The sequence below is a fragment of the Lepisosteus oculatus genome, chromosome 4 (genome assembly GCF_040954835.1).
Source record: "Lepisosteus oculatus isolate fLepOcu1 chromosome 4, fLepOcu1.hap2, whole genome shotgun sequence".
Taxonomy (NCBI): domain Eukaryota; kingdom Metazoa; phylum Chordata; class Actinopteri; order Semionotiformes; family Lepisosteidae; genus Lepisosteus; species Lepisosteus oculatus.
The window spans coordinates 13,859,842-13,887,773 of NC_090699.1; the positions used below are offsets into that span (position 1 = coordinate 13,859,842).

The following is a 27,932-nucleotide window of genomic DNA, read 5'->3' on the forward strand; positions in this document are numbered from 1 at the left end:
GAATTATTGTTCTGTGAGAGTGAAAGTCTCTGTCAGATTGTGTGATTGTGTGACAGTGAGAGTCTCAGTCAGACTTTGTGACTGTGTGACAGTGAGAGTCTAAGAGAGTGTGATTGTGTGACAATGAGAGTCTCAGAGTGTGTGATTTTGTGACAGTGAGAGTCTCACTCAGAGTGTGTGATTGTGTGACAGTGAGAGTCTCAGTCAGAGTGTGTGATTGTGAGAGTCTCACTTAGAGTGTGTGATTGTGATTATGTGACAGTGAGAGTCTCACTCAGAGTGTGTAATTGTGTGATTGTGAGTCTCAGAGCATGTGATTGTGATTATGTGACAGTGAGAGTCTCACTCAGAGTGTGTGATTGTGTGATTGTGAGTCTCAGAGCGTGTGATTGTGATTATGTGACAGTGAGAGTCTCACTCAGAATGTGTGATTGTGTGATTGTGAGTCTCAGTCAGAGCGTGTGATTGTGATTATGTGACAGTGAGAGTCTCACTCAGAGTGTGTGATTGTGTGATTGTGAGAGTCTCAGCCAGATTGTGTGACTGTATGACAGTGAGAGTCTCAGAGTGTGTGACAGTGTGAAATTGTGTGTTTTCTCTCTCTGTAACGTGTGAGGGTGTCTGGGACAGGTGATGTTGTGTGACAATGTGAGTCTCAGTCTGTGTCTCATTTCTCTCTCCAGAGACGTTTCAGGTTCTTGGTCCAGCTGATCCTGTTGTCGCCGTGGCTGGTGAAGACACTGTCCTGCCCTGTTACCTCTCACCCAGGATCAGCGCTGAGGGACTGGAGATCCGCTGGTACAGAGATGAGAGATCTGAACCTGTGTTTTTATACCGCAAGCAAAGACCAGAGCTGCAAGATCAAGTCCTGACCTACAGGGGAAGAGCCGCACTGTTTCTAGAGGAGCTCAGCAAAGGCAACACTTCCTTACAACTGACACGGGTGCGAGGCTCTGACCATGGGAGATACAGATGTGTAGTTGAGTCTCTGGATTGGTACGATGATACTGTCTTTGAAGTGGATGTTAGAGGTCAGTTCCGTTTTCATTTATTTCTCAGTATCTTGAGTAATGTGGGCTTCCTTCAGAGAAAGAGAAACTGGCAGTAGAGGTGCTGGTGGCACTAAGCACAACACCAGAGCCACATCTGTTACAACACTGAGATACAAACTGAGGTACAGGTGGCTGTTTTTGTTTTTGTTGAGAATCAGAGTGGGCCAGCTGGTCCAGGGCTGACAGGAAGCATTCGTGTCTGATGGAGTTTCCTACACTAACCAGTGATGTCTCAGTTTTCTCCACTTACTGATGAGGGAGACAGGAGTCTAGATAGCACAGGCAGAGTCCTGAGACCTCCCTCTGCCTCACTGGAACATCAGCAGACAGAGGAAGGGTCATGGGCTGTAATTAGTGAAAAGACATCAAACCAGCTGCTGCTGCTGTCTCAGGAGCTCAATGTTAATTGAGCTGTAACTGAGAGTAATTAAGTTTAATTAAGTAATTAAATGAAGAGTAATTGAAAGGAATAGGACCATGTAGTCTTCCCCTAGAGGGGTCACTGTTAGTTCTAGGATCCCAGTGGGGGGTCATCAGACTAGGACAGACCTCTCAATTTAAAAAAACAAATGAATGCACAGGGAGTATCAGTCTCATGCTATTGAGTATGCTAGCGTCATTGCAGTGTCTACAGTAAGTTATTCTTTAGTTCATGATTAATTATTGAATTTTACTGCAATATTATATTTGGCAGACACTTAGTTTGAAATGATATACCGGTGTTTCTATCACCAAAATAAAATGAGATTCACATAAGCAATTTCTTATTTATCTTGTTAACTTTTGCTAAAAAATATCTACTGTTCTTAAAAACTTTTTCAGCTGTGGGCACCCAGGCAGCGATCTCTCTGGAGACGCACCAGGCTCAGGGGGTCAGGCTGGGCTGTGAGTCTAAAGGCTGGTTCCCAGAGCCTGAAGTGGTGTGGCTGGACAGTGAAGGACAGAGCCTGACTGCCGACCCCACAGAGACGCACAGGGACAGCCAGGACCTCTTCACTGTGAGGAGACAGGTGACCGTGCAGCACAGCGCCACTAACAGGTTCACCTGCCGAGTTGAACAGCAGCAGCTGAACCAAGTGAGGGAGGCAGAGATCGACGTCCCCAGTGAGTAGCAGGGGCTCCTGTTCACAGCCTTCAGGACGCCCTGACTCTGTGCAGCTCTGCAGCTGTGATGCTGTGTTTTCCAGGTGAACTCTTCCCCCGAGTCTCTCCCTGGATGGTGGCTTTCTGGGTGATCCTGGTCCTCGTGCTCTGTGCTCTTGTTGGTCTTGCTATGATCATGTATCGCCATGTCAAACTGCGCACGGAGAGAGGTATTTCAATGACTAATTCATTAAAATAGTTCAAATTATTTTCATCTTCATCTTGAGTGATATTCTAGTAGGGAAATTCTCCTCTAACCTGCAGAGCTTGTGTAATTTGGGGACTGTCCCTGCTCTATTCCTGTTCAACTTTTACACCTCTGACTTCAGGTACAACTCTGAGACATGTCATCTGCAGAAGTTTTCAGATGACTCTGCAATTGTGGGGTGTATTAGAGAGGGGAGGGAGGAGGAATATAGGAGCTTGATTACCAGCTTTGTGGACTTGTGTCATCTTAACCACCTCGTTCAACACCAGCAAGACTAAAGAAATGGTCATGGACTTCCGAAGGAATAAGTCTCCGCTGAACCCTGTTTCCACCCAGGGTGAGGACATAGAGGGGGTGCAGTCCTACAGGTATTTAGGGGTACACCTGGATGATAAGCCGGAGTGGTCTGGTAACACTAACGACCTGTTCAAGAAAGGTCAGAGCCGACTATTTTCTTAGGAGGCTCAGGTCCTTTGGTGTGTGTGGAACACTGCTACACATTTTTTATGAATCAGTGGTGGCGGCGGCCATCTTCTACGCTGTTGTGTGCTGGGGCAGCAGCATCATGACAAGAGATGTACTGTAAATAGGCTCAATAAACTCATCAAGAAGGCTGGCACTGTGCTGGGGATGAGCCTTGACCCCCTGGAGGTGGTGGCTGAGAGGAGAATGCTGACCAAGCTCACAGCCATCATGAACAACACCTCTCATCCGCTTCATGGGACTGTTACTGGGCAGCGGAGCACTTTTAGCAACAGACTGCTCCAGCTCCGGTGTTCAAGGGAACGTTTCCACAGGTCTTTCCTCCCGGTGGCTGTCAGGGTGTGTAACACTGCCCTTGGCTAGGACTGTTAGCCCTTCATCTGCTCCTCTATGGACAGCATGTTGCACTATTGTACTTTTTGGACACTCAATCTGTATATACTTATGCACATTCTGCACATATTTAATTGTTTTACAGTGGCTATGAGCATATTTTGCACACACCTAACCATATTTTATTTTGTATTGTTGTACTTATTTTATTTTAATTTTTAGTCTATTCTGATGTCTGTTTTTGCTTGTCTTGGGCTGGGCTGCTGTAACACCTCAATGTCTTCTCTTCCACTTACAGATTGGCTACGTGAAGACCGAGGTGAGTCCATGTGTGTGTTGTAACAGGTTGTGTTGTTCACTCCTTCAGATTCACACGCATTCACTCCAGCTGTGTCTCAGTCCTCATCAGCTCTCTCACACTCATTCACACTAACTGTGTCTCAGTCCTCACCAACTCTCTCACACTCATTCACTCCAGCTGTGTCTCACTCCTCACCAGCTCTCTCACACTCATTCACACTAACTGTGTCTCAGTCCTCACCAGCTCTCTCACACTCATTCACTCCAGCTGTCTCTCACTCCTCACCAGCTCTCTCACACTCATTCACACTAACTGTGTCTCAGTCCTCACCAGCTCTCTCACACTCATTCACACTAACTGTGTCTCAGTCCTCAGTCTCACACTCATTCACTCCAGCTGTGTCTCAGTCCTCACCAGCTCTCTCACACTCATTCACTCCAGCTGTGTCTTAGTCCTCACCAGCTCTCTCTCACCCATTCACACCAGCTGTGTCAAAGTCCTCACCAGCTCTCTCACACTCATTCACACCAGCTGTGCCTCTGATCTCACCAGCTCTCTCACCCTCATTCACACCAGCTGTGTCTCAGTCCTCACCAGCTCTCTCACACTCATTCACCAGCTGTGTCTCAGTCCACACCAGCTCTCTCACACTCATTCACACTAACTGTGTCTCAGTCCTCACCAGCTCTCTCTCACTCATTCACTCCAGCTGTGTCTCAGTCCTCACCAGCTCTCTCACACTCATTCACTCCAGCTGTGTCTCAGTCCTCACCAGCTCTCTCTCACTCATTCACACCAGCTGTGTCTCAGTCCTCACCAGCTCTCTCTCACTCATTCACACCAGCTGTGTCAAAGTCCTCACCACCTTTCTTACACTCATTCACACCAGCTGTGTCTCAGTCCTCACCAGCTCTCTCACACTCATTCACTCCAGCTGTGTCTTAGTCCTCACCAGCTCTCTCACACTCATTCACACTAACTGTGTCTCAGTCCTCACCAGCTCTCTCACACTCATTCACTCCAGCTGTCTCAGTCCTCACCAGCTCTCTCACACTCATTCACTCCAGCTGTGTCTCAGTCCTCACCAGCTCTCTCACACTCATTCACTCCAGCTGTGTCTCAGTCCTCACCAGCTCCCTCACACTCATTCACTCCAGCTGTCTCAGTCCTCACCAGCTCTCTCACACTCTTTCACTCCAGCTTTGTCTTAGTCCTCACCAGCTCTCTCACACTCATTCACACTAACTGTGTCTCAGTCCTCACCAGCTCTCTCACACTCATTCACTCCAGCTGTCTCAGTCCTCACCAGCTCTCTCACACTCATTCACTCCAGCTGTGTCTCAGTCCTCACCAGCTCTCTCACACTCATTCACGCCAGTTCTGTCTCAGTCCACACCATCTCTCTCTCACTCATTCACACCAGCTGTGTCAAAGTCCTCACCACCTTTCTTACACTCATTCACTCCAGCTGTCTCAGTCCTCACCAGCTCTCTCACACTCATTCACTCCAGCTGTGTATCAGTCCTCACCAGCTCTCTCACACTCATTCACTCCAGCTGTGTCTCAGTCTTCACCAGCTCTCAGTGTCTCTAACATCACACTGCTCTTTCTCTTTCAGAGAAATGCAGACCTGGAGGTAAGGATGTTTTAACACGCAGAGAATTGTTGAAAGTAGTTGAATGGGTTTTTGCTCTTCAGTAGTGTTACATATACAGTACAATACAGCTCCTAATGTCAGAGACATGTGTATTGAATCCAACTGGCAGTTCAGTACCTGAGGTCCATGTCTGAAGGCCAGGTATCTGAGTCTTGGGAACTGGACAGTGACTGAACCTCAGGCCAGCATCAGCCCACCTGAAACACCAGCCCCTCTCTGTCAGAGATTTATAGCTTTGAAATTAGTCTTTGATATTCTTCTCATTATTATAGAACTAAATTTAAATGAGCAGGCAAAACAGAAACAATACACCTGAGACAAACTGCACACAAGCAATGTTCCCTCTAAACACAGGTTATGAAATCAGAGCACATACTGTAGGAAATTGAACTGCTCACAAAAAATTAAATTCACCGAAAATCTGATCATAATAAAACAAACACGGTCTTCAATTGAAAAATGCTAAACTGACCACACGAGACATGAGGCTGCGAGAGGCCCAACTGTGTGCAGTATTACTGCTGCTCGATCATCGATATCTCTGCTCTCGTAGTCTCGTACCTCATGTTCTCATGTTCTCATGTTCTCTCCACACTCTCTCTGTGACTGGGCTCGCTGAATCGCTGTCCCGGTCTTTTGGGTCTCTGTGCTTCACAGCAAACAGCCTTTTCCTTTTCTTATCGTAGAAACGTAGACTAATTGTTTTCAAATTTGTATTACTCACGTAAAAGTTTATTTTATTAAAAAAATAAAAAATTCACTATGTCGAAAGAGGTGAAGGGCGTTAAGCGGAAAAGAACTGCAAGCTCATTTAGAGTGGGATGGTTTGATTAATGGTAGAAATTGCTACTCCAGAGTATACAAGAACAACATGAATCCCATAATTTGATAAATGTTCCATTATGGGAAATATTTATGTTTGATTAAAAAAATTGTGTTAAATGTTTGTATTGTCGTGATGCGAAAGTTCCAGGAGAATTTTCTAGTTGAAAGAGGGGGATGACATTTGGAAACTTGACGTTTTAAAGGGTCATCTCACAAGAAAATCACGTCTTGATGGAGTACAAAAACTCAGACACCAAAATCCTTCACTACGAGCTACAGGGCTGCTGCATGAAAGTCCAGAGGAACGAGAATGAAAATGTTCAAACCCAGAGGAGATTAAAGTGCTTATTGACAGTGTTCTGTTAACCATTAAAATAAATAACTCTCAGGTCAAGACGTTTATGAACATGTGACAGAGTATGTTAAAATTCCTGAAAGTTAGCAAAGCAAAAATTACACATTGGGATTTTTGGAGATTATCAACAGTATCGTCAAAAAGAAATGATTGAGGAAATAGCTTCAGCAGATTTTCATACGTTAACAGTTAATGAAAGCACAGATATACAGTACCTGTGAACAAATGCCTCACTTCAAATTTAAGCCTAAAAATTCTACTGTGAATAAAACTTATTTTGGTGGAATAGTGCAGCTGCAGGCATGTGATTTTTCTTCTAGTGTTTTGGCAGTCAAGCAGTTTTACCACCATCTTGACCTGTGGAAAATGGTGATGTTTACATCTGACGGTGTGTCAGTGATGTTGGGCAAAGTTAATGGTGCAGCAGCACAACTAAATGACTTTAAATTTGCTGTGCGTGAAATAATAAATGCAAACTAGTTAAAACTTTGCTGATATGGTGACATTTGCACTTCAAAATGAACAGTTTTGTGACCTTGGAAAGCTGATGGATATCAGGGGACCTTTTCTAGCATCCAGTGTTGACCGTGAACGGGGTTTCAGCTTAATGAATTCACTCTAAAACACATGAAGAAACCGCTTAGGAGAGTGTCATTTGGATATGCTGATGAGAAATAAAAGCTTTCATCTGGATGGAGGGCTCATTAGTCTGGATAACGTTTACACAGGATGGGCAAATGCCAAAGACAGGAGAGAGAACAAATAAATGCACTAAATTATTTGTACACTGTACAAACTGTAGTGAAATTTATTTGCATTATAAATTGCATAACATAAGAATAAAACAATATTCATATTAATTTCCTGTTTATTTGCATCAAAAAACAAAGTACTGTAGCTCATACTTTCTCTTAAAACATGCATGTACAATTTATAGTAGCTTTGAGAATGACTATAAAGTTGCACAACTTAAAATTTTTGCACACACAGACCATTAGAAATTAGAGGGAACATTGCACACAAGTACAGAATCTAAATTTTCACTGCCCATCTCACACAGGCTGTGTTAACACTGCTCTCTGGGGTGAGAAAAGGCTTGTCTTCACTGTTGTGTGTGTTGAGATCAGGTGTGTGAACAGGTGTGTCTTCACTGTTGTGTGTGTTGAGATCATGTGTGTGAACAGGTGTGTCTTCACTGTTGTCTGTCTTGAGATCATGTGTGTGAACATGTGTGTCTTCACTGTTGTCTGTGTTGAGATCATGTGTGTGAACATGTGTGTCTTCACTGTTTTCTGTGTTGAGATCAGGTGTGTGAACATGTGTGTCTTCACTGTTGTCTGTGTTGAGATCAGTTGTGTGAACAGGTGTGTCTCACTGCTGTCTGTGTTGAGATCAGGTGTGCAGCAGGGTGATCTTGTGTGTCAGGGGGAAAAAGTGTGATGCTGCTCCTCCCACAGGGGAGTTTGAACTGCTCTCTGTCCCTGAGCCTCAGCTCTGCCTCAGTGCTTCACAGTCAGAAGCTCTGGAACAGAGAAAGGGCTCAGACTCCTGTGAGGAGGCTGCTCAGTCACTCCTGTCCTTGTCTTTGTACTGGAGGCAGTGGGAGGTGTGGAGCTGGACTGTGTGATAACAAGCTGGATGAGCTGTCAGTGTCTCTTACAGACCCACAGCTCCACTGGCCAGACAACACACTCCTGTGTGTTACTGTCCTGCCTGAGAGATCAGCACAGCACTACAACACACAACACTGCACACCTGGAGACCAGACTCCAGCAGGAATGTGCTCTCAGCTCTCTAACATCTTTCTCTCTGTTTGCAGAGTTTGAGAGGCTTCGCAAACATGCAGGTGAGTCTGTTGTCACTGACAGGAACTTGTCATTTACAAAGGTCACAGCAGGGTCACAGGGGTCAATACAGGCTCTTACTCTAACTGGGGGAGATGTTGTAACTCCTGCTTTATACACAGCTGATGTGTTTAATGTTGTGAGCAAAGTACCTGAGATGTCCTTATCAGCTGTACCCCAGGAAATCCCAGTTGCCCTAAACTCTCCTGCAGTTGCTCCTCTGTGACGCAGAGCAGGTGGGTGTCACGGATGTCGGAAAGGACGAACCATGGAATGACATGAGGGTGAGGAAGACCCTATGCGTAGCGGCGAGACGGGGGTTAGCCGGGCTCAGCTGTTCAGGAGAAGCCGTATAGAAACCTAGGCCCTCAGGTAGCGGACGTGGGGCGACCTGGTGCCAGGCGGGTCTCAGGACATCCGAACCTCAATGCTGAGCGAAGAGCAGAGCAGAAACAGGAAGTAAACAGGCTACACAACATGACACACCTGAAAGACATGAATAATCACAGGGAACTAGGATCAGGAGAGAAATAGGGCGCCCTCTAGGTATACTGGGCATGACAGTGGGACTTCAGGGGCACGAGGATCGTTCTGAACAGAGGAAGCGTGACGTCACTCGCTGGCTCAGGGTCAAAATGCTTCCTGTCGGTGCTTCTTTCCCAGTAGCTGAGTGCATGACAGACGATAATTCATTTTAAAAGAATTTTCCTTCTCCCCTCGTAGTTTGATTAAATTGAATTTCATCACGTCTGTCCCTGCGCATATGTAGCGACACATTGTGATCGTTCAAGTTGAGCTGCTCGACTCAAAACAGACGAAGTAAACTAAGGAAAGCCTAGCAATATTGCTGTCTGTTTAGCCAAAGAGTTGTACTACTAAACACATTTCGCCTAAATACATTTTATACCGTCCCAGTACAAAAATGACAGCACAAGGAACATAAAGATTTCTTTCATGTTTAAAGTAAACTAAATAAGGTAAACTTGGCTCAGGCACTGGAGAATGAGCTCTGGAACAGACACCTTTACACAGAGAGTGGTGGGAGACGGGAACAAGCTGTCTAGAGTGTCTGCCCCAGTCCTTCTGGTGGGCGGCGGTAAGCTGGGTAGCAGGTGTCAGATTGAAGCAGTTACCCATCACTCTGGGGATGTACTGGAGTCTCCCAGTCCTGAACTGACCGGGGGGCTGGCCAGGAGTTGGGCTGGGCTGGGCTCCTCTTCAGGGGCTGTGGAGACCCCTTCTGGCTCAGAAGCTCCCAGGAAACGAGTCTCTTGCTGTAGGAGATTCATTTCTTCAGTGAGTCTTGAGACCTGTCCTCCTCATGAGGTCCCTGACCTTTCTTCACTTGTCCAGGACCTGGAGAATGAGGGTCATCCAGGCACACCGGGCACTCTGACCTGGGCACGCCACTGAGCTCCCTTCCCATCAGCCGCTCAGAGCTGGCTGGGCAGGGCACAGTCCAGAAGGCTGGAGCGTGTGTTGCCACAGCCCCTGACCTCTGGAGAAGGCAGTCTCTGGCCTGACCTCTGGGCACCTCAACTTGCCGGTAGCTGCTGTACAGGTCCAGAGAGCTGCACCAGCGCTACCCTGAGACATAATCCAGCACCTCGTCAGTGTGGCTCAGGGGACAAGAGTCCTTCTTGGTGACGTTGTTGAGTCCCTGTAGTCTGTACAGACCAGCAGTGAAGCGTCCTTCTGCAGGGGGAGATCAGGGCCTGTCAGAGGGCTCGATCTCCCCTGCTGCAGTCAGACCCCGGACTGCTTCCTCTGCCTCGGCTCTCTTGTGGATGGCCAGGCGGGGGGAGGGATGCAGATGCGTCTTGTTTCACCAGTGTCGGTGGTGCACTGAGCTTCGTTTGTACGAGTACAGTCTTCCTCTCTTCCAGCAAACACATCTGCAAACTCTCGTAGCAGAGTCCTTGGTTGTCCCTGCTCTGCCTCACTCAGTCCCTCTTTGCTGCGCTGAGAAAGCTCCTCCACCATTTTGTCTGATTTTGTTGTGGTCTTGAAGGCCGAGCCCCCGTCCTCAGTTTCAGGATGCTGCTCCCTCGCACCGTGGGTCAGTGTCTCCTGGCTCAGGGGGAGTCTCTGGGCTCCCTGCTGTATCTCCATGGTAACTCTCAGCTGCTCTGGAGCTGTTGCACTGGTACCCAGGAGGAGGTGTGGCCCCTCGCTGCTATTAGCTTGAGGGCCACTCGGCATTTCCTGCTGGCACTGCTCTCGAGACGCACGGTTCTGCACAGAGGAGTTCAGTACCAGTGACTCCATCCTCTCACCTGGCCATCCAGGGAAAGCTCTCTTCACTGGTCTGCAGCAGAACTGCCAGGTTCTCTCCTTCTGTAGTCTGTCTGAGCCAGGCGCTGCCTGTAGGAGTTATACTGTACCTGACCATCGTGATCTTCAGCATGAACACACACCTGCAGACTCACACAGCTGGACCTTGAAGAGCAGGGTCACCAACACATGGCTCAACAAATACAAACAGTGAAAACAGTGAGATCTGGAGGTAAATTAATAATTAGTCCAGCAAACTGATGTCGAAACGAGTAAGGAAAGTTATTGAGGTTAAATCATTCTGTGCAGTAATATCCACAGATGTCCTTCCATCAGCTCTTACAGCCATTCCTGCAGACTGCCTTCATCTAGAACTGTCACAAATCATCACTTTTAAAAAGATGGTGATTACAGTATTTTTATTACTTTAACCTTTACATTTGACTACATAACGCTAATATTTGTTCCCCCAGTTTCTGAATATCCCTCCTTGCCCTTAAGAAATACAATTGTAGAGACTCATCACAACAAATAAATAACAAATCTGTTCAAATCACACCCAGATTTGACAAAACACATTTAAGACTCACACCAAATATTTTCTTAATTTCAGTTCTCTTCACTCCCTGGGATATCTGAAAAAACAATGTCGCATACAAAATATTTTACATACAACTACTACTAAAGATGTACAATAAATTGCATTGTTAATAAATTACTTGTATTCATAGACATTAAATACATTAATAGATACAATAAAATTAGTTTTTATGAATAAACACATCAATAAAGTTCATTATTAATGAATGTGGTTTAACTGGAAAGCAGTTTTAGTTAAACATTACAATCATTTTCCAAGCGACGGACACATGACTTCCTGCCGGAGTGCCGGTGTTGTTTCCCCTCTATTCTCCTGTGATCCAGAGCTCCGCCTGTCCCACACTGAGCTGTCTCCCCATGTGAAGAGGCGCTGGGAGTCAGTCCTGTACTCCAGCCACCTCTAGATTGCAGCAGCTCTCACTCTGGGCTCGTTGCAGTGGAGAGCAGGTTCAGCTCGGAGCTGCGGACTGATTTCAGCGGCCAAGTTCGTTGCTCTTGGTCTGAAGTTGGCGTGCTAGTTTAACACGGAGCTGTGTGCTGACCAGGGGCTGAGCTCCAGTTAGTGCGCTGTGTCAGTTCGTTACAACTGACCCACAATGTCTGTTTTTCAGGTTTCCATACGTATTACACTGATTTGTGTGTAACGAGTAAGAAAAAAAGACACACACAAGCTTTGTCTGTTCTCTTTCGGGTTCCCCTGTCTTGTGTAAAGACAACTTCAGCCTTAATTCAGGTGACAGAGTTAAATACACTGACAGACAGCTCTTAACACACACAAACAACAGATCCTTTTTATTACTGTCCTCAGCAGCGCAGGAGGAGACAAGCTTGCAGCTACTGCCTGTGTGACTCAGGGCTCCTGTTATTGTTAATGAAGTGGCAGCAATTTCGAGCTTCTAAGAATTTTGTTTTAACGAGACTTATACAATCTAACTCAGTGGTTCTCAAACTTTTTGGACCAAGTACCACCCCTAATCCAACCAAAGCATCCAAGTACCACCTACAAGTCACCATCTCATAGGAACCCCAGAAATTATCACTGACCAACATGAGCGCATGTGCACACACACTCACATACATATAATAAATATTATAATAATAAACTTTGTTTGATATATTAAAATGTGGCTTCTCAAAGTGTTTTACAGAAAAAAAACCAACACATAAAAATAAAAAAGCACCATTTCAGTGAGAGGGGTGAGCCTGTTTAGTCGAGCAAAGCAGATGTGAATTAATTTTTCGAGCCTTGATACAATTCACAACAGTCTAGCAGATTTTAAATCGTCAGGCATTTTCTTGACGGCAAAGGTCTCGCTGTGGATGTTGCAATGAAACCATTCATTTCTGGAGCAACCTCTCGAATTCGTGCAACTACACCCCTGTGTCGGCTTGTCATTACTCTAGCACCGTCTGTACAAACTCCGACACATTTTATCCAGTCGAGGCCATTCTCTTCGATAAATTCATTCAGAAGCTGAAATATGTGCTCTCCTGTAGTTCCTGTTGGTAGCGGCTTACAGAACAGAAAGTCCCCACGGGACGTACCCTCAAACTCGTGTCTAATGTAAACGAGCAAATTGGCCAAATCGACTACAGACTCATCTAATTGCAGTGAAAAACATCTGAACTTGAACTTGAACTTTATTGCCATATGTAACCTCATCTTAACGCGCGCTGTCAGCGGACTTTTGATATAATCCTTCATTTCAATAATTCTATGAATGACTGTGTCTTTCAGGGGGGGCAGCAGGTCGAGCTGTTCAGCAGCTTTTTCTCCACACACAATAGTGTGGGGCTTACCTGCTTTAGCAATCCGCGAGCTTGCATTTTTCCACGTTTCCGTTTTTATTTCAGTGTTTATTTTAAGTATTTATTTCATGCGCATGGGAGAGAAACACAGAGACGCTCGGTGTGTTTTTCTCAAATTAACTTAGAACAGTTCTTAAATATTTTTCTGTTATTTTTCACGCTTTCCTGTGCTCACAAGATTACTAGCGTTCATAGCACGCATTTCTATACATTCCTGTGTTTGCAACGTTGGCATTGTTCCAAAATCACGCACATTCTCCTTTCTCCCTGTTTGCTGGAGATACAGTAGCTTTTTTTTTTTAATACAATTGGTCACTTGTGTCCGTAGCACGCATTCCTATAGAGTGGTATAGAATTACAGAGTATCTCTTGTGTCCACTGAAGTATTAGCGCGCACTGTATCGTAGTGCGTAGGCTGCGTATTCGACACGTATAAAAATACAAAATATTAAAACCCGTCCCGATTTTTTCAGAGCACACAACACAGTTCCAGTGTCATTTGACATACCACCTGGCGGCACGCCACGTACCACTGCCGGTACGCGAACCACAGTTTGAGAACCACTGATCTAACTGATAGAGAGGAACCAGAATAACCATGAAAAGACAGTTTGTTTATTTTTCTTCTTGTGAAATAATGTATCCATCAGTATAGAGATGCCCTCAGCCGTGTGATCTGCACACAGTGGATCATCAGGTCTCCTTCAGATTTAAAGACACTTTCTCCCACAGGAGCCAGACTCTCGCAGTGTGAGAGCTCTGCACACGCTCACAGCTCATCTCAGCCGGGCTGGGCCTGTCTGTCCTGACCAACCCAGGAGAGCCCATTTCCACAGGTCCGCCTGCCCAGTCTCTCCAGTCATATCAGAACACATCCAGAGCATCTGGACCGGTCCTGTCCACACTGTAATGTCCACTACACACTGGCCACACAATACTGATACTTTCTGAAGTGTTTTCTTTATTTTTACCTGCTGCACACAAACAAGCGCCAGTGACTGCAGACGAGTTCAACCCAAACCAGTGATGTGAACCTGTGACTGCAGGCATCACGTGCAAACTGTACCAGAACAGTGGAGAAGAGGAAAACGGGTTTTGTGTAATTAATTAATCCATCAGTTTTATCTTTGTCACTGAATGCCCTGGGTGTCTCAGGACAGGCAGGCCCAGTCCAGCTGAAATCAGCAGACTGAACAGAACTGTAGTTTACTGCAGTGAGCTTCCTGCTGGTGTGAATCCTGATACACATTCTAGACACCTGCATCTGTACTTTCATCTGAGAGAGGAGTGAGATACAGATCATTTCATCCTGTCTGTCTGCTCTCTGATCCACAGCTGATGTGACTCTGGACCCCAATACAGCTCATCCTGATCTCATCTTGTCTGAGGATGGGAAACAAGTGAGAGATGGAAACACACGACAGGATCTCCCTGACAATCCAGAGAGATTTGATACTGTTGTCTGTGTCCTGGGAAAGGATGGGATCACCTCAGGGAGACACTACTGGGAGGTGGAGGTGGGGGAGAAGACTGACTGGGATTTAGGAGTCGCCAGAGAGTCCATCAACAGGAAGGAGAACAAACCACTAAGCCCTGAGGATGGTTACTGGACTGTGTGGCTGAGGAATGGGAATGAGTACGAGGCTCTTGATGACTCCTCAGTCCTCCTCCCCCTGAGCCAGAAGCCCCAGAAGGTGGGGGTGTATGTGGACTATGAGGGGGGACAGGTCTCCTTTTACAATGTGGACAACAGATCTCATATCTACACCTTCACTGCCTCCTTCACTGAGAAACTCTTTCCATACTTCAGCCCTGGTCTTCATCAGGGAGGTACAAACTCAGCCCCACTGATCATCTGTCCTGTCAGTCACACAGACTGAATCAGCACATTGTCTGAATCTCTCTCCTGGAATGTAAATCATTTAGTCTTTTTCATTTGAAATTGTTCTTCTGTTTCTTGGGTGTTGTTTTCTCCACCCACTGCTGGGTATGTCCACATCTGCTCTCAACGCTACTCGTTCAGTCACCAGAAACAACATCACCTGTGGGAGGGGCTCTCTTGGAAAATGAAATTATTACTGGCTTGTGTCAAACTGTTCTACTTTCTACTTTCAGTCCATGTTATTGCTCTATTCTATTTGCTCTGCATCAATCACTTCTTTCAGTAAATCAGTAAAATTGAGTCACAGGTGTTTTCTTTATCTCTCACCTGTAAATTCTCCAGATTCACGGCTGACTAGCTGGGTCACCATCAGACACAGACTAACACGTCAGCTGAATGCCAGTCGCTTTCTACATGATGGACATTGCTGCTTCACTGTCATGGCCTGGACTCAGATAGAACTACTTCTGTATTAAATAAACTCTGTAATTCTGAATATTTGACATTTGGTCTTCATCTTCATCTTCATCATGATATAACGTCAGCAGCTATATCACCCTGAAACTCTCACCTGTCAACCCCCTGAATCTCAGCAGGTGTGAGCCTGGTCAGTACCTGGATGAGATACTCCTGGGAGAGGTGTTAGTGGGGCCAGAAGGGGGTGCTCACCCTGTGGTCTGTGTGGGTCCTCATCCCCCAGTACAGTGATGGAGACACTAGACTGTAAAAAGGTGCTGTCTTTTGGATGAGACGTAAAAACAAGATCCTGACTCTCTGTGGTCATGGGTGTCTCTCAGAAAAAGTAGGGGTGTTACCCTTTGTGTCCGGGCCAAATTTCCCTGTCCCTTACCAATCATGGCCTCCTAATCATCCCCCTCTCTGAACTGGTTTCAAGAGCTTTGAGTGGAGTGACCAGAAAAGTGCTGTATAACTCTAAGGAATTATGATGATGATGTAGATTCCTATGTCATGAATGTGCTTGTGACTTCTATCACAGTGTGGAGAATCCCAGACTCTTTGCAGTCTGATCAGCTGTCCAGACCCTGTGATTGGAGGAAGACAGAAAACAGCACAAACACTTGTATTCTGTCCACTTTGTAACTTTGTAACACTTGTGTCAATTTCAAGGCACCTGTCCTGTCCAGGCACTGTAACAGGCGCCTGGTCTGTCTGTCAGTGTCCAGCTGTCTGTGGTCACTTGGCCACCCTACTGGGCTGCTTGTTCCAGAAACCTGCTGCTCTCGGTGTTGAGAGGATTGTCCAGCCCTGGTGCTGGAGGTCATGTCTGTCATCTGAGCTCAGTTAACAATGACCTGCAGCTGCTCTTTACTTCCTGAACTGAGTCAGAACAATCAGAACACCAGCAGACACACTGACCAGCCCTCCAGGACCAGGACTGGACAGCCCTGCTGCAGACACACTGACTGACCCCTCCAGGACCAGGACTGGACAGCCCTGCTGCAGACACACTGACCAGTTCTCCAGGACCAGGACTGGACAGCCCTGCTGCAGACACACTGACCAGCCCCACCAGGACCAGGACTGGACAGCCCTGCTGCAGACACACTGACTGACCCCTCCAGGACCAGGACTGGACAGCCCTGCTGCAGACACACTGACCCCTCCAGGACCAGGACTGGACAGCCCTGCTGCAGGCACACTGACCAGTTCTGGACCAGGACTGGACAGCCCTGCTGCAGACACACTGAGCCCTCCAGGACCAGGACTGGACAGCCCTGCTGCAGACACACTGACCAGCCCCTCCAGGACCAGAACTGGACAGCCCTGCTGCAGACACACTGACCCCTCCAGGACCAGGACTGGACAGCCCTGCTGTAGACACACTGACCAGTTCTGGAGCGGGAGTGGACAGCCCTGCTGCAGACACACTGACCAGTTCTGGACTGGGAGTGGACAGGCTCACAGACACACTGACCAGTTCTGGAGTGGGAGTGGACAGGCTCACAGACACACTGACCAGTTCTGGAGTGGGAGTGGACAGGCTCACAGACACACTGACCAGTTCTGGACTGGGAGTGGACAGGCTCACAGACACACTGACCAGTTCTGGAGTGGGAGTGGACAGGCTCACAGACACACTGACCAGTTCTGGAGTGGGAGTGGACAGGCTCACAGACACACTGACCAGTTCTGGACTGGGAGTGGACAGGCTCACAGACACACTGAGCTGCAGGACAGCAGTGCTGTAAAGTGCCTCCTGTTATCAGCCCTCAGTGCTCTTGATAAAGTCATTTCCATGTCACTCAGGTTGTCTGTGAAACAGCAGCTTCAGCAGAGCTGGTAGCTCTAGCAGCTGAGAAACACAATAAACACAAAATATAATATTGTTACAAAGGGGGGACATGAAAATGATGAATAACAGGAATTGACAGAGTGGTTTATTCAACAAGTAAAATAATTATCATAACCCTCAAGTTGTAAGTGATTTCTCTAGAATACAACCGAGCATACAGCTGTTGAAAAAGTCAGAGGCACCTGAATTCCTTGTGCTCTGGCACAGCTTTGGTGAAAAGAGTAATAATTCACACACAAATTTTTATTAATTTGTATTATATTAAATTTAAATCATTCTCTCTGCAAATCTGGATGTCACAAAGGTACTGAGGTATCTTATAGCCAATAAGACCCAAGTTCCCTAAACACAGAACAGCTCTCTCTCTCTCGCAGGGTTCAGATTCTGAGCTCCAGTCAGGTTTGGTCTGGATGATCATGAAGTCGGAGCTCTCGCCTGGCGTGAGATCAAGTCCCAGCTCCTCTGGACTCCTCTCTCTCTCTCTCGTGGTCTGACCTTCTTTCTCTTCTGTGAATTTACAAACTTATGTACAAGCATTTCATAAACTTAATATTTCAATCCAAACCTGAATCCACAAGCTGAGGACGTCTAAGAAAAGCTGCAGTAAGTGTCAGCAATGTCTGAAGAGAAGTGCATGTGATGCTGTAAGCTGATTGAATAAGTATTCAGACATGTGAGCTCAATATTTGTATCTTGGGCACCACTGGGCCACTCCAGGCCTCTGTCTTATTATGAAGCCCCTCCAGTGGAGCTCTGGCCTTGTGCTTTGGCTCACTGTGCTGCTGAAGTGTGAGTTCAGCTCCAGCCTCAAGTCTTTAGGAGACAGAAACACACTTCAGTCCCATATTTTTGTGTACTTTGCTCTGTCTGGTTTTCCTCCAATCCCACACATTCAGACCAACAGGTTCCAGTCTGGTCTGATCCCACAGCAGCCTTCTCCCCTGCCTGCAGGCTCAGGGAGCTGCTGGGCTGCAGGCTGCCTGCAGGGGCTGGATGTGTCCTGTTGTCTTCAGGATCCCCTCCAGCATCCCTGTCCTCACTCACTGGTCTGAGAAAAGACTGCACAGTCCTCCTCTTCCTCTTCTGCTCTTCTCTTGACTCTTCTCCCCAACTCTTCCCTCTCCGGACACTTGAGGATTCAATCCAGTTCACTCTGTGTCTCCAACTTCTCTCTGCTCACGTTTCCACTGCATCTCCACTCTTCACTCTCACTCTTCACTGAGCACCAGATCTTCACTGGCTGTCCCAGCTGACCGGGTGCAGCCTGTGTGTGAACAGCTCTCATGTCCCTGACATGGCAGCGCAGGTCTGCTGGCTCCTCTCCCCTCGTGCTGAGAGAGCTCCTGTCTGTGCGGATGGGAGACCAGGGGCCTGTGGACTCAGCCTGTGCTCCCTGTCTCTCTCAGCTGTGGGGAGACGATACGCCGCTGCCTCACTCCTGCAGCAGCAGTGCCTCAGCTCAGTCCTGCTTGAACAGCCCCTCTGCTCCCTGCAGCACACTGGGAGCCTTTCATGGGGCCTGAGAAATGAGCCACCACACAGCCATCTGCCCAGAATCGAAGCTGTATCTCCTCAAGCAGCCCTGGATTTCGGACTCCCACAGGCCTGGAAGACAGACCAGCCCTCTAGCAAAAACACTCCTGTTCCTTCCTGCTGGAGCCCAGATGGAGACAGAAACCTTTGCTCTTCCCAGGGGATGAATCAGCCCAGAGGAGCAGGGTATCCTGACAGCTCCTCTCCCTCACTTCAAATCCCTCTTCATCACAGAGCAGAAGACTCACTCGGATCAGATGGGCCTCATTCAGCAGGTTTCCCCATGAGCAGGCAGTAATATTGGCTCATGGTCACACACAGGCCCAACAGGAGCCCCTCTCACTGTCTCACAGGCAGATGAGCTGAAGTGAACTCCTCTTGTCTGTGAGGCTCCTTTCAGGGAGAGAGGAGCTGCCGTCTCACAGTCTGTGGACAAGGAGAGAGGGGCTCCAGGGTGGTATACTGATATGAGTGTTACTATTCTTATCTCCACAGAAATGTCCTTGAACACAGAGCTGTGAGTCACATGACTACAGCACAACCTGCCGCCACAGCCCAGTTTCCCAGAATCCTCTCCTGCACTCCTCTCTGTGTTTAACTGAGAACAGAAAGTGAAAATATTTCATTACTCTGGTAAACAGGGTGTGAGAGGTGAGGCGAACAGATCGTTTTTCAGATCTAGTTATTAACAGGCCTCAGATACTCAAATATTTCTTTCAGAACAAGAGAGAGAGGAGCTCAGAGCAGCAGGAGCAGGTTGTCCAGTGTGTAAGTATCCTGTCTGTCTCCGAGCAGTTAACAGCACAGTGTGCTGCAGGGTTAGCTGCTGTCCTGTACACTCAGACAGTTAGTCACTAAACAGACGACTTATTGATGTGAATCATAATCTGATGGTGTCAAATGTTTGAGTTTTCTCCTTTATTTCAACATATCGGATCTGACAGACAAACAGTAAATTTCCTGTCTTTCCTGAAGGTTTCTCTTTCACTTTGTGCTTCCTGTAGTTGAACAGCATCACACTCTGTGAGCAACGACTCTCAGCACAAGGAAGATTAAACTTTTCTCCACGATATGGACTGTAATTAACAGTGTGAACGTCCTGTGAGGTGAAACAGGTGAGTCCAGTTATTGTCCAGTAGTATAAGGAGTCAGGAAATACTGTCTGACTGGAATCCTGTCCCCTTGCTTTCTGTGTTAGGTTTCAGCGCACCTGTGACTCCAGACTGGATAAACAGGAATGGATAGATAAAATAATGCTTGTTTTCTATTTACACTAGGTCAGAGTCATAAAACTAATTGGACTTAGTTGCTGTGTGCTGGAGTGACAGTGAGATCAGTCAGATACAGCAGTGTGTGAGTGATCAGTCAGGACTGAAGCTGCTGTGTGCTGGAGTGACAGTGAGGTCAGTCAGTCAGGACTGAAGCTGCTGTGTGCTGGAGTGACAGTGAGATCAGTCAGATACAGCAGTGTGTGAGTGATCAGTCAGGACTGAAGCTGCTGTGTGCTGGAGTGACAGTGAGATCAGTCAGATACAGCAGTGTGTGAGTGATCAGTCAGGACTGAAGCTGCTGCGTGCTGGAGTGACAGTGAGATCAGTCAGATACAGCAGTGTGTGAGTGATCAGTCAGAACTGAAGCTGCTGTGTGCTGGAGTGACAGTGAGATCAGTCAGATACAGCAGTGTGTGAGTGATCAGTCAGTCAGGACTGAAGCTGCTGTGTGCTGGAGTGACAGTGAGATCAGTCAGATACAGCAGTGTGTGAGTGATCAGTCAGGACTGAAGCTGCTGTGTGCTGGAGTGACAGTGAGATCAGTCAGTAAGTGAGCTGACTGATCTGTCTGCCTGTATCTTTCAGAGACCATTGATCTCCATCAGAGTGTTTATTTCAGAGATGAAGGCTGACCAGTCACAGTGGCTCTTTGTGTCTCTGCTGTTTCTCCACCAGTCCTCTGTCTCAGGATCAGGTACAGTGAGACTCTTATTGGTGTTTTAATCAATAACATGAACAAGACCCTCATACCGAAGACTGGTTTCATTACAGTTTCTGGAAACAAAACATCTGAAACTTATCATTTGAACATTAGAACATTTTAAAATCTCTTAATTCTGAATTATTCAGTGATCAGAACGTGAGGGTGAACCTGTTCTTGCAAGAAGCCAAGATACAGGTTTCAGGAGCTTGACCTGACACCATGATCTTCACTCCCACAGCCTTGTGTGCCTCCTGTTCTCAGGTTTAAATGCACTTTCTCATCATGTCCACTCTGGTTCATGTTTGACTGTTACCTCTGGAGAGGAGCACTGGATTGACTCTGAAGTCCCCTTGCAGTCTCTCTGTTAAAGCTCCTGTAGGCCATGTTTGTCTTTCCTGCCTGTAACACTCGGCTCTTGTCTATATTCTCTACATTGACTGCAGCTCTTCTCCAGCTGCTGTCTTCCTGCACAGCTTCACTCTCACAGCTAACATGCTGGTTTCACCTCCTGAGCGTCTGTGATGACAGCTCTCTGCTCTCCATGCCAGGCTGCTCTCACACACAGTCGCCCCCAGACTGCTCAGCCTGCAGCCCTGCTGTCCTGCTGGAGGATGTGTTTCTCTCTCAGGCTCCAGTATCACTGTCACTGCCCCTCACACACTCCCTCTTCTGGAGACCTGCGGCCCACAGCTCTCGCCCAGCAGACTCAGAGCTCTTTACTCTTGTACCTCAGGAGCTCTGCAGCTCTCAGCTCTTCCTCATTGTCCTGGTAGAAATGAGACGTGTTGAAATGTTGAAAAGGATGAAGTACAGGCTTGCTGGCTCACTGTACAGGCCTGATGAAGAACCAGCCCTGCTGTATCCCAGCTGAAGACAAACACTGGAAACATCCCCACAGCTGCCAGCATCTCTCTCTCTCTCTCTCCTGCTGGACTGTGTATCAAACACACACTCAGTCCTGGTGGGCTGGGGAGAGCTCTCTAGTGATAAGCATCACCGTTCCAAGGAGAAGCGCTTTTCCTTCTGTCTCCACGGCCTGAGAGAGCAAGCAGTCCTCTCGAGAGGGCAGACAGGCTGTTTATAGAGGAGCCCCCAGCTGGAGCTCATCAAACCATCAGTCCCCTACAGCTGTGCCTCCCTGAGTGACCACTGACTGACAGAGCATCACCCTTCCTTCACAGCTCTATTACACTGAGCTGCTCCTCTGGAGGAGGGAGAGCAGCAGCAGCACAGGGACAGGCTGCTGAAGAGGCTGTACTGACTGGAGAATAACGACCCCAGAGCTGTTCAGCTGAAAGGAGCTGAGTTTGTAAAATACTGATTACAGTCAAGCTTACTGTGAGGCAAGGAAGCAGAAATCTTCATAACTGAGATTAATTCCAAGGAAGTTGATGACAGGAGAGGGAACATGTTTTATCTGCAGTGAATCGAAGCCCAGTGTGTTATAATGAAACTCAGAGGAAAGAAGCTCCTGTCAGAGAGGCCTGGGAACAGTGAACACTGACCAGAACACAGGAAGGACTTTGCTCAGCTCTCCTGGGCTGGAGGGAGTGAGGAGAGTGAAGGAGGAGATGGACAAGATGAAGGTCTTCACTTCGTACAGACTGCTGCTGGAGGGAGAGGGAGCATCAAGGAACTGGGAGGAGCAGGGAGAGGAGTGATCATCCCGAGGGGAAGTCCTGGGCTTGAGGAGCTGGGAGAGCAGGGCTGGACGCAGGGATCTGAGACACTGCTGGCTGTGCTGAGGAGTCTGGGGCGAAGAGGGGATGAAGCTGGAGGGAGCTGGGAAATAGTGACAACCCCTGAGCTGTGCTGGACAGCAGGGGGCAGCAGAGAGAGACGATGTTGTGCGATACCTGTTTACTGTCCCAGAGGTAGGATGGAGGGAGCTGGGAAGAAACAGAGAGAGAAGAGGAAACAGAAAGAGGAGTATGGGCAGGGTGGTAGTTTACCAGAGAGCTTACCACACAGCAGCAGACTGGACTCCAGACTGGAATTGATTAATCAACAGACACAGAAGGAGACAGAGGACTTGTTTACTGCTGAATGTCAGTACCTTCTTTATAGTCTGCTTGATTAAATTGTTTATTTTGCACTGTAAGATGCAGACTGACCTGTATTTTTATACTTATATACTTTGTGAGAGTGGATAAGGAGCCTGAGAAACCAGACTGGGTGATGAAGCTTCATACAAGATACAGTACAATAGAGCTCATAGAAAACACTGAGGGGTCACTGAGCTGCTTCTCTTCACTCTGTCAGTATGAGTCTCCAGTTTGTCTCAGTGTGTGTCTGTGTAGAGGCTGAGACTCATGTCAGCTGTGTGCTCTTTCTCTTTCAGAGACGTTTCGGGTTGTTGGTCCAGCTGCTCCTGTGTTTGTTTTCCCTGGTGAAGACGCTGTCCTGCCCTGTTACCTCTCACCAGACATCAGCGCTGTGGACCTAGAGATCCGCTGGTTTAGAGATGATTATGATAAATTTGTTTGTTTATATGAAGCTCAGGACTATAACATTGATTTACAGAATCTAGCCTACAGGGGAAGGGTTGAATTATTCCTGGGTGAGCTCCCCAGAGGCAATGTGTCTCTAATACTGAGAGATGTGAGACGCTCTGATCATGGACAGTACAAGTGCATTGTTGTCTCTGGCCATGGAAATGATGACACTGTTATTGACCTGGGTGTGAGAGGTGAGTGTCTTTCAGTCTGGTTTACTGTCTGAAGAGAGTTATATCTGTGATGAGTCTCTGATCACATCAATACTTTATTAGATGTCAGCTCAGTCCACACGGTAACACACTCAGTGTCAATACAGCACTACACAACACAGTACACAAGACTACACACTCCCCCAGTCTGCACAGGCATAGTCTTTAGAGAGACTGAGGTACCTGTATGTGACGCCCATACAGTATCACACAGTGTCTTGACTCCTGTCAGCTCCCTGCTGAGCAGCTTCATTATTTCACCTCACCGGGGTGTCTCATCATCTACACAACATAATACAACACAACTCCACACAATACAGCACAACACTACTCAACACAGTACAGCACTGCACAACTCAATACTATTAAACATCAGACTATGACACATTACAGCACAGCTCAACACAACACAGAACAAAACAACACATTAAAGCACAATACAACTCAATACAACATAACCAAATACAGTACTGCATCAAACAGCTCTACACAGTACTATACAAATTAACACTGTAAAATTCACTACAACACTACAAAACACGACAAACTATTACACAGCTCAACACTCATCCAAGTGGATCAGTTTCCATCCTTGTGTCTCTCTGATACTGATCCTCTCTCCTGTAAATACAGACTCACTGATACCTCAACACTCCAGTTCACCAGCTCACAGCTCAACTGTCACCTTGAGTGGAGAAACTTTAAGAATTATAATATACAGATACTTCAAACTGTTGATTTAAACAAGTCTTTATCATTTCTGTGTTCTGAAAACACAGCACTGAAATAGCATTTTGCGACAGTGGGCTTTTATCAGCTGTGAAATATCTCCTGTTGTGTCGAACCCACAGCCCTGGGCTCCCAGCCCTCAGTGTCTCTCCACTCCCCTGGAGGAGGTCACACCCAGCTGCTGTGCAGATCAGAGGGGTGGGTCCCTGCGCCTGCAGTGACCTGGACAGACAGGGATGGACATGATGTGACCTCACTGTCCAACAGCACAGTGGAGAGGGACAGTCAGGGGCTCCTCAGTGTCAGCAGCTCCATCCCAGTCCAGCAGGAGTCCAACATCTTCTCCTGTCTGGTCAGAAGTGCTCTGCCTGAGCCAGACTGGGGCTCTCAGCTCCACATTCCCAGTGAGTATTGAACACGAACAGTGGAGCTCAGCTGTCACACACCTGAGGTCTCACACACACCCAGGACATAACACACCTGGGCCACTGGACACAGCCCAGAATAGGAACTAATGATGAATGGACTCACCTCAACACTCAATACAAAGTGCTGAATCTGTCACGCACATACAATCAGGTGACACACAGTAACACCACTCTCAATAAGACACTTTCTGTAAATTATCTAATATTCAGAAGATAGTTTAAATTCTGAAAGGTTAAAGATCAAATTAAAATCACTGATCCTATCTCTGCTTTCTGTGTAACTAAAGAATCAAGAACATGAAGTATCTCTCATGCTTTATTGAATAACACTGGGTTTAAAACATGTGCCTGCAATGAATACTAACTACTTACTACATGTATTAGAGTCAGTCTCAATAAGAAACCTCTTATTCCTTCTATTTTCCAGGAGACTTTTTCCCTGCGTCCTCTGGGTGGATGGTGGCTCTCTTCTTGTTAGCAGCTGTGACTGTAGCAGCATCAGCACTTCTGGTGATCCAGTGGAGAAGAATGGACAGTATGTGCTCATTATAGATGTGTGTCTGAGTGTCTGTGTCAGGATGGACTGTAAATGACAGTGTCTGAGCAGCACACCCTACTCTAGATAACAGGAGTCAGCGCACAGACACCCTGTCAAGAGCTGTAGATCCCAGCAGCTCAGCTTCTCAGAGTGGGTTATAGAGGGAGATCTACACTGTGGGATGGGTTCCTACCAGTCAGAACCAGAACCGGTCCACAGCAGCTGTCCTTACAGAGACAGAACCAGCTCCTCCAGTGTCAGAGCTCCTCTGTCTTCAGCTGTGTCTCACTGTGAGTTTCCAGTGGAGGTGAATCAGGGTGAAGTTACTCAGGAGTTGTTCCATCATCTATGGGCAACAGTGAACATCTGACCTTCTCCTCTGGGATGGAAACTCAGAGAATCCCAGCACACCCAGGGATCTTCCTGCTGGGCTCCTTCCTGATTCTCACCCCCAGGAGAACAGTGTGTTAGTGGTTATAGTGACACCAGCGCTGTGTCCAATACTCTCTAGAAACAATTAGTGTTTCAATGTTTCCTTGTCCATGTTAATCAGTAACAATCTAATTCATCTGATGGATATTTAGCAGATTTCAGATCTGAAATCACTGTTTATCCCACTGCAGCTGTAATCCTAATATTCTGACAGCTGCCCTAGACGAGATTAACATACAGCATCAAACTCAGCAGACCTGATCCCTGAGAATCTCTCCTGATGTGGTCTGCACCGTCTCAGTGAGGCCATTCTGGAAGATCTGTACAGTCTCTCAGTCTCCCTGTGCCACAGAGTGAGAGAGAGAGTGAGCTGAGGAGAGGAGCTGATCCTCAGTACTGGGCCTCAGTCTCCTCAGAGGATCTTCTCCAGCCTGTCTGATACAGCTTCTGGTTAATATATCAGGCTCACACACTCTACTGAACACTCCTCTCTAGACTGCAGTCAGTACAGGATCTTCTCCAGCCTGTCTGATACAGCTGCTGGTTAATATATCAGGGTCACACACTCTACTGAACACACCTCTCTAGACTACAGTCAGTACAGGATCTTCTCCAGCCTGTCTGATACAGCTGCTGGTTAATATATCAGGGTCACACACTCTACTGAACACACCTGTCTAGACTGCAGTCAGTACAGGATCTTCTCCATCCTCCTTCTCTGTCATCACAGAGCTGCTGTTACCCTCATCGCTCTCACAGACTGGACTGCAGTCTGGGCTCAGTACAGGAGCAGGGCTGACAGCAGACCCTGCCTGTAGGTGTGTCAGGTGTCTGTTCTGTATCACATCTGCAGATCACCCTGTAGTCAATAAAGGAATAACTGCTGTAAATCCACATCACTGAATTCCTCATAACCTCCAGACTCCACTGCTCTGCTCTGTGAAGAACAAGTCTATCTACTGACACAGTGAAGTATTTTGTTTTCCAGTTCTTGCAATTTAAATAACCCAGAATCCACTCTGAGTTCTGAGTAGAGGGCTCTGCTCTAATCTGGACTCATATTCCAGCTTTACTTTGTGTCTGATATTCCTGATGTTTCTTCAGGACAGGAGCCCTTTCTCAGTGTGAGGTTATTGCTGGACAGGGATGCTTTGTGATGTTCATGCTACTGTAGGAGTCACTGTGCTACTGATGTATGTGGTCAGCGGTCATGACTGTGTCCACTGTGTCACAGTTAGATCTACAGAGAGGATACCTGGAGTCCAGAGAGATCATGAGGTAGTGGGTACATACACTACACTCTAATCACAGTGAGAATGGAATATCTTTTTCACTACAGTTACCCTGTGATTAAACATTACAGAATGGGGTGAAGTGATTCTCATTTACTGTAGTGTGGCAAACATTTTTATCTATGAGAGATAGGAGGGATCAATTTTGATGATGGGGTTTCCATTTTCTGAATAAATGCATTAAAAACTGAGAACAGAAGATAACGTCCTTACACAAAGGGTGGTGGGAGAGGGAACAAGCTGCCCAGCCAAGTTGTTGGAGCCGATACCCACTTCCTTTCAAGACACAGCTGGATGAGATACTAACTTCCACACTGACTGTATGGGCAGATGTATAACATCTGTAATGGAGACAATGCCCAAAGTCGTTCTCTAGTTTCTCCAGCTCTATTCCTGTGTGTCTGACTCCAGTGTCTGTGTTTGTTTACAGGGGAGGAGAAGCTCAATGGTGAGTGACTGTGAGATGTGTCTATATTGTCACATTTCTGTAAGTGTCTGTAGATTTGATGTTAATTGTATTTGTATAGCTTTGGCCACACTGATTTATTCATTGGTCGTGCCAATAAAGCATCTTGAGTTGAAATTGAATCAGTTAGACTCTCTTCTCTGTAGCTTCTCATTAATTTTCATTAATCATTAACTAAAGTCATTATAACAGGAGTTCCTCGGTAAAAAAAAACATATGGTTTCTTTTTAAAACAGTGTATAGAAACTGATTTTATGATTAAAATGTGAACCTAGAAGAATGTTATGTGTTATGTTTCTTGTCATTGATAGTTTAATTCTGGAAGGTGGTATTTGCTGCCTGTTTGAGTTTGAATATTTAAACTGATTTGAGAGTCATCAGTGACTGAGAGCCCTGATGGTCTAATAATGTCCTCTTGTTTCCAGCCATTCCTGTCATCCGCACAGAGCTGGGTAAGTACCTCCTGTGTCTGTCAGATCACAGAAGTGAAAATAAAGATGAGGCTGAGCTGTGCTCTACTGTACTGATATGTGCTGACATGTACTGAGCTCCACTGTGATGACCTCTATTGCACTGATACACAGTAAATCCTTCTTTCTGATTCTTCAGATATTGTCACATGTTCGTTCATTCGTTATTTGCTGGTCACTGTGGGTACTGGTCACTCAGGTAGTGAAACTGGTCACTGTGGGTACAGGTCACTCAGGGTGTGTGAGAGCAGCTAGTGTTGTCCTTCATGACTTTACAATAAAC

The 27,932-nt window shown here is 46.8% G+C and overlaps 1 protein-coding gene across 1 annotated transcript in view; it reads left to right on the top strand.

Moving 5' to 3' along the window:
- LOC102689156 (uncharacterized) overlaps positions 1 to 15,269 on the top strand; it is a 28,276-nt gene extending 13,007 nt beyond the window's left edge. The window contains exons 11-17 of the mRNA XM_069188272.1: positions 684 to 1,031; positions 1,875 to 2,156; positions 2,240 to 2,365; positions 3,518 to 3,538; positions 5,139 to 5,156; positions 8,177 to 8,203; positions 14,220 to 15,269. Coding sequence (XP_069044373.1) covers positions 684 to 1,031; positions 1,875 to 2,156; positions 2,240 to 2,365; positions 3,518 to 3,538; positions 5,139 to 5,156; positions 8,177 to 8,203; positions 14,220 to 14,764 — 1,367 coding nt within the window. The 3' untranslated portion in view covers positions 14,765 to 15,269. The remainder of the gene's footprint in view (positions 1 to 683; positions 1,032 to 1,874; positions 2,157 to 2,239; positions 2,366 to 3,517; positions 3,539 to 5,138; positions 5,157 to 8,176; positions 8,204 to 14,219) is intronic.
- Positions 15,270 to 27,932: the final 12,663 nt, after the last annotated feature.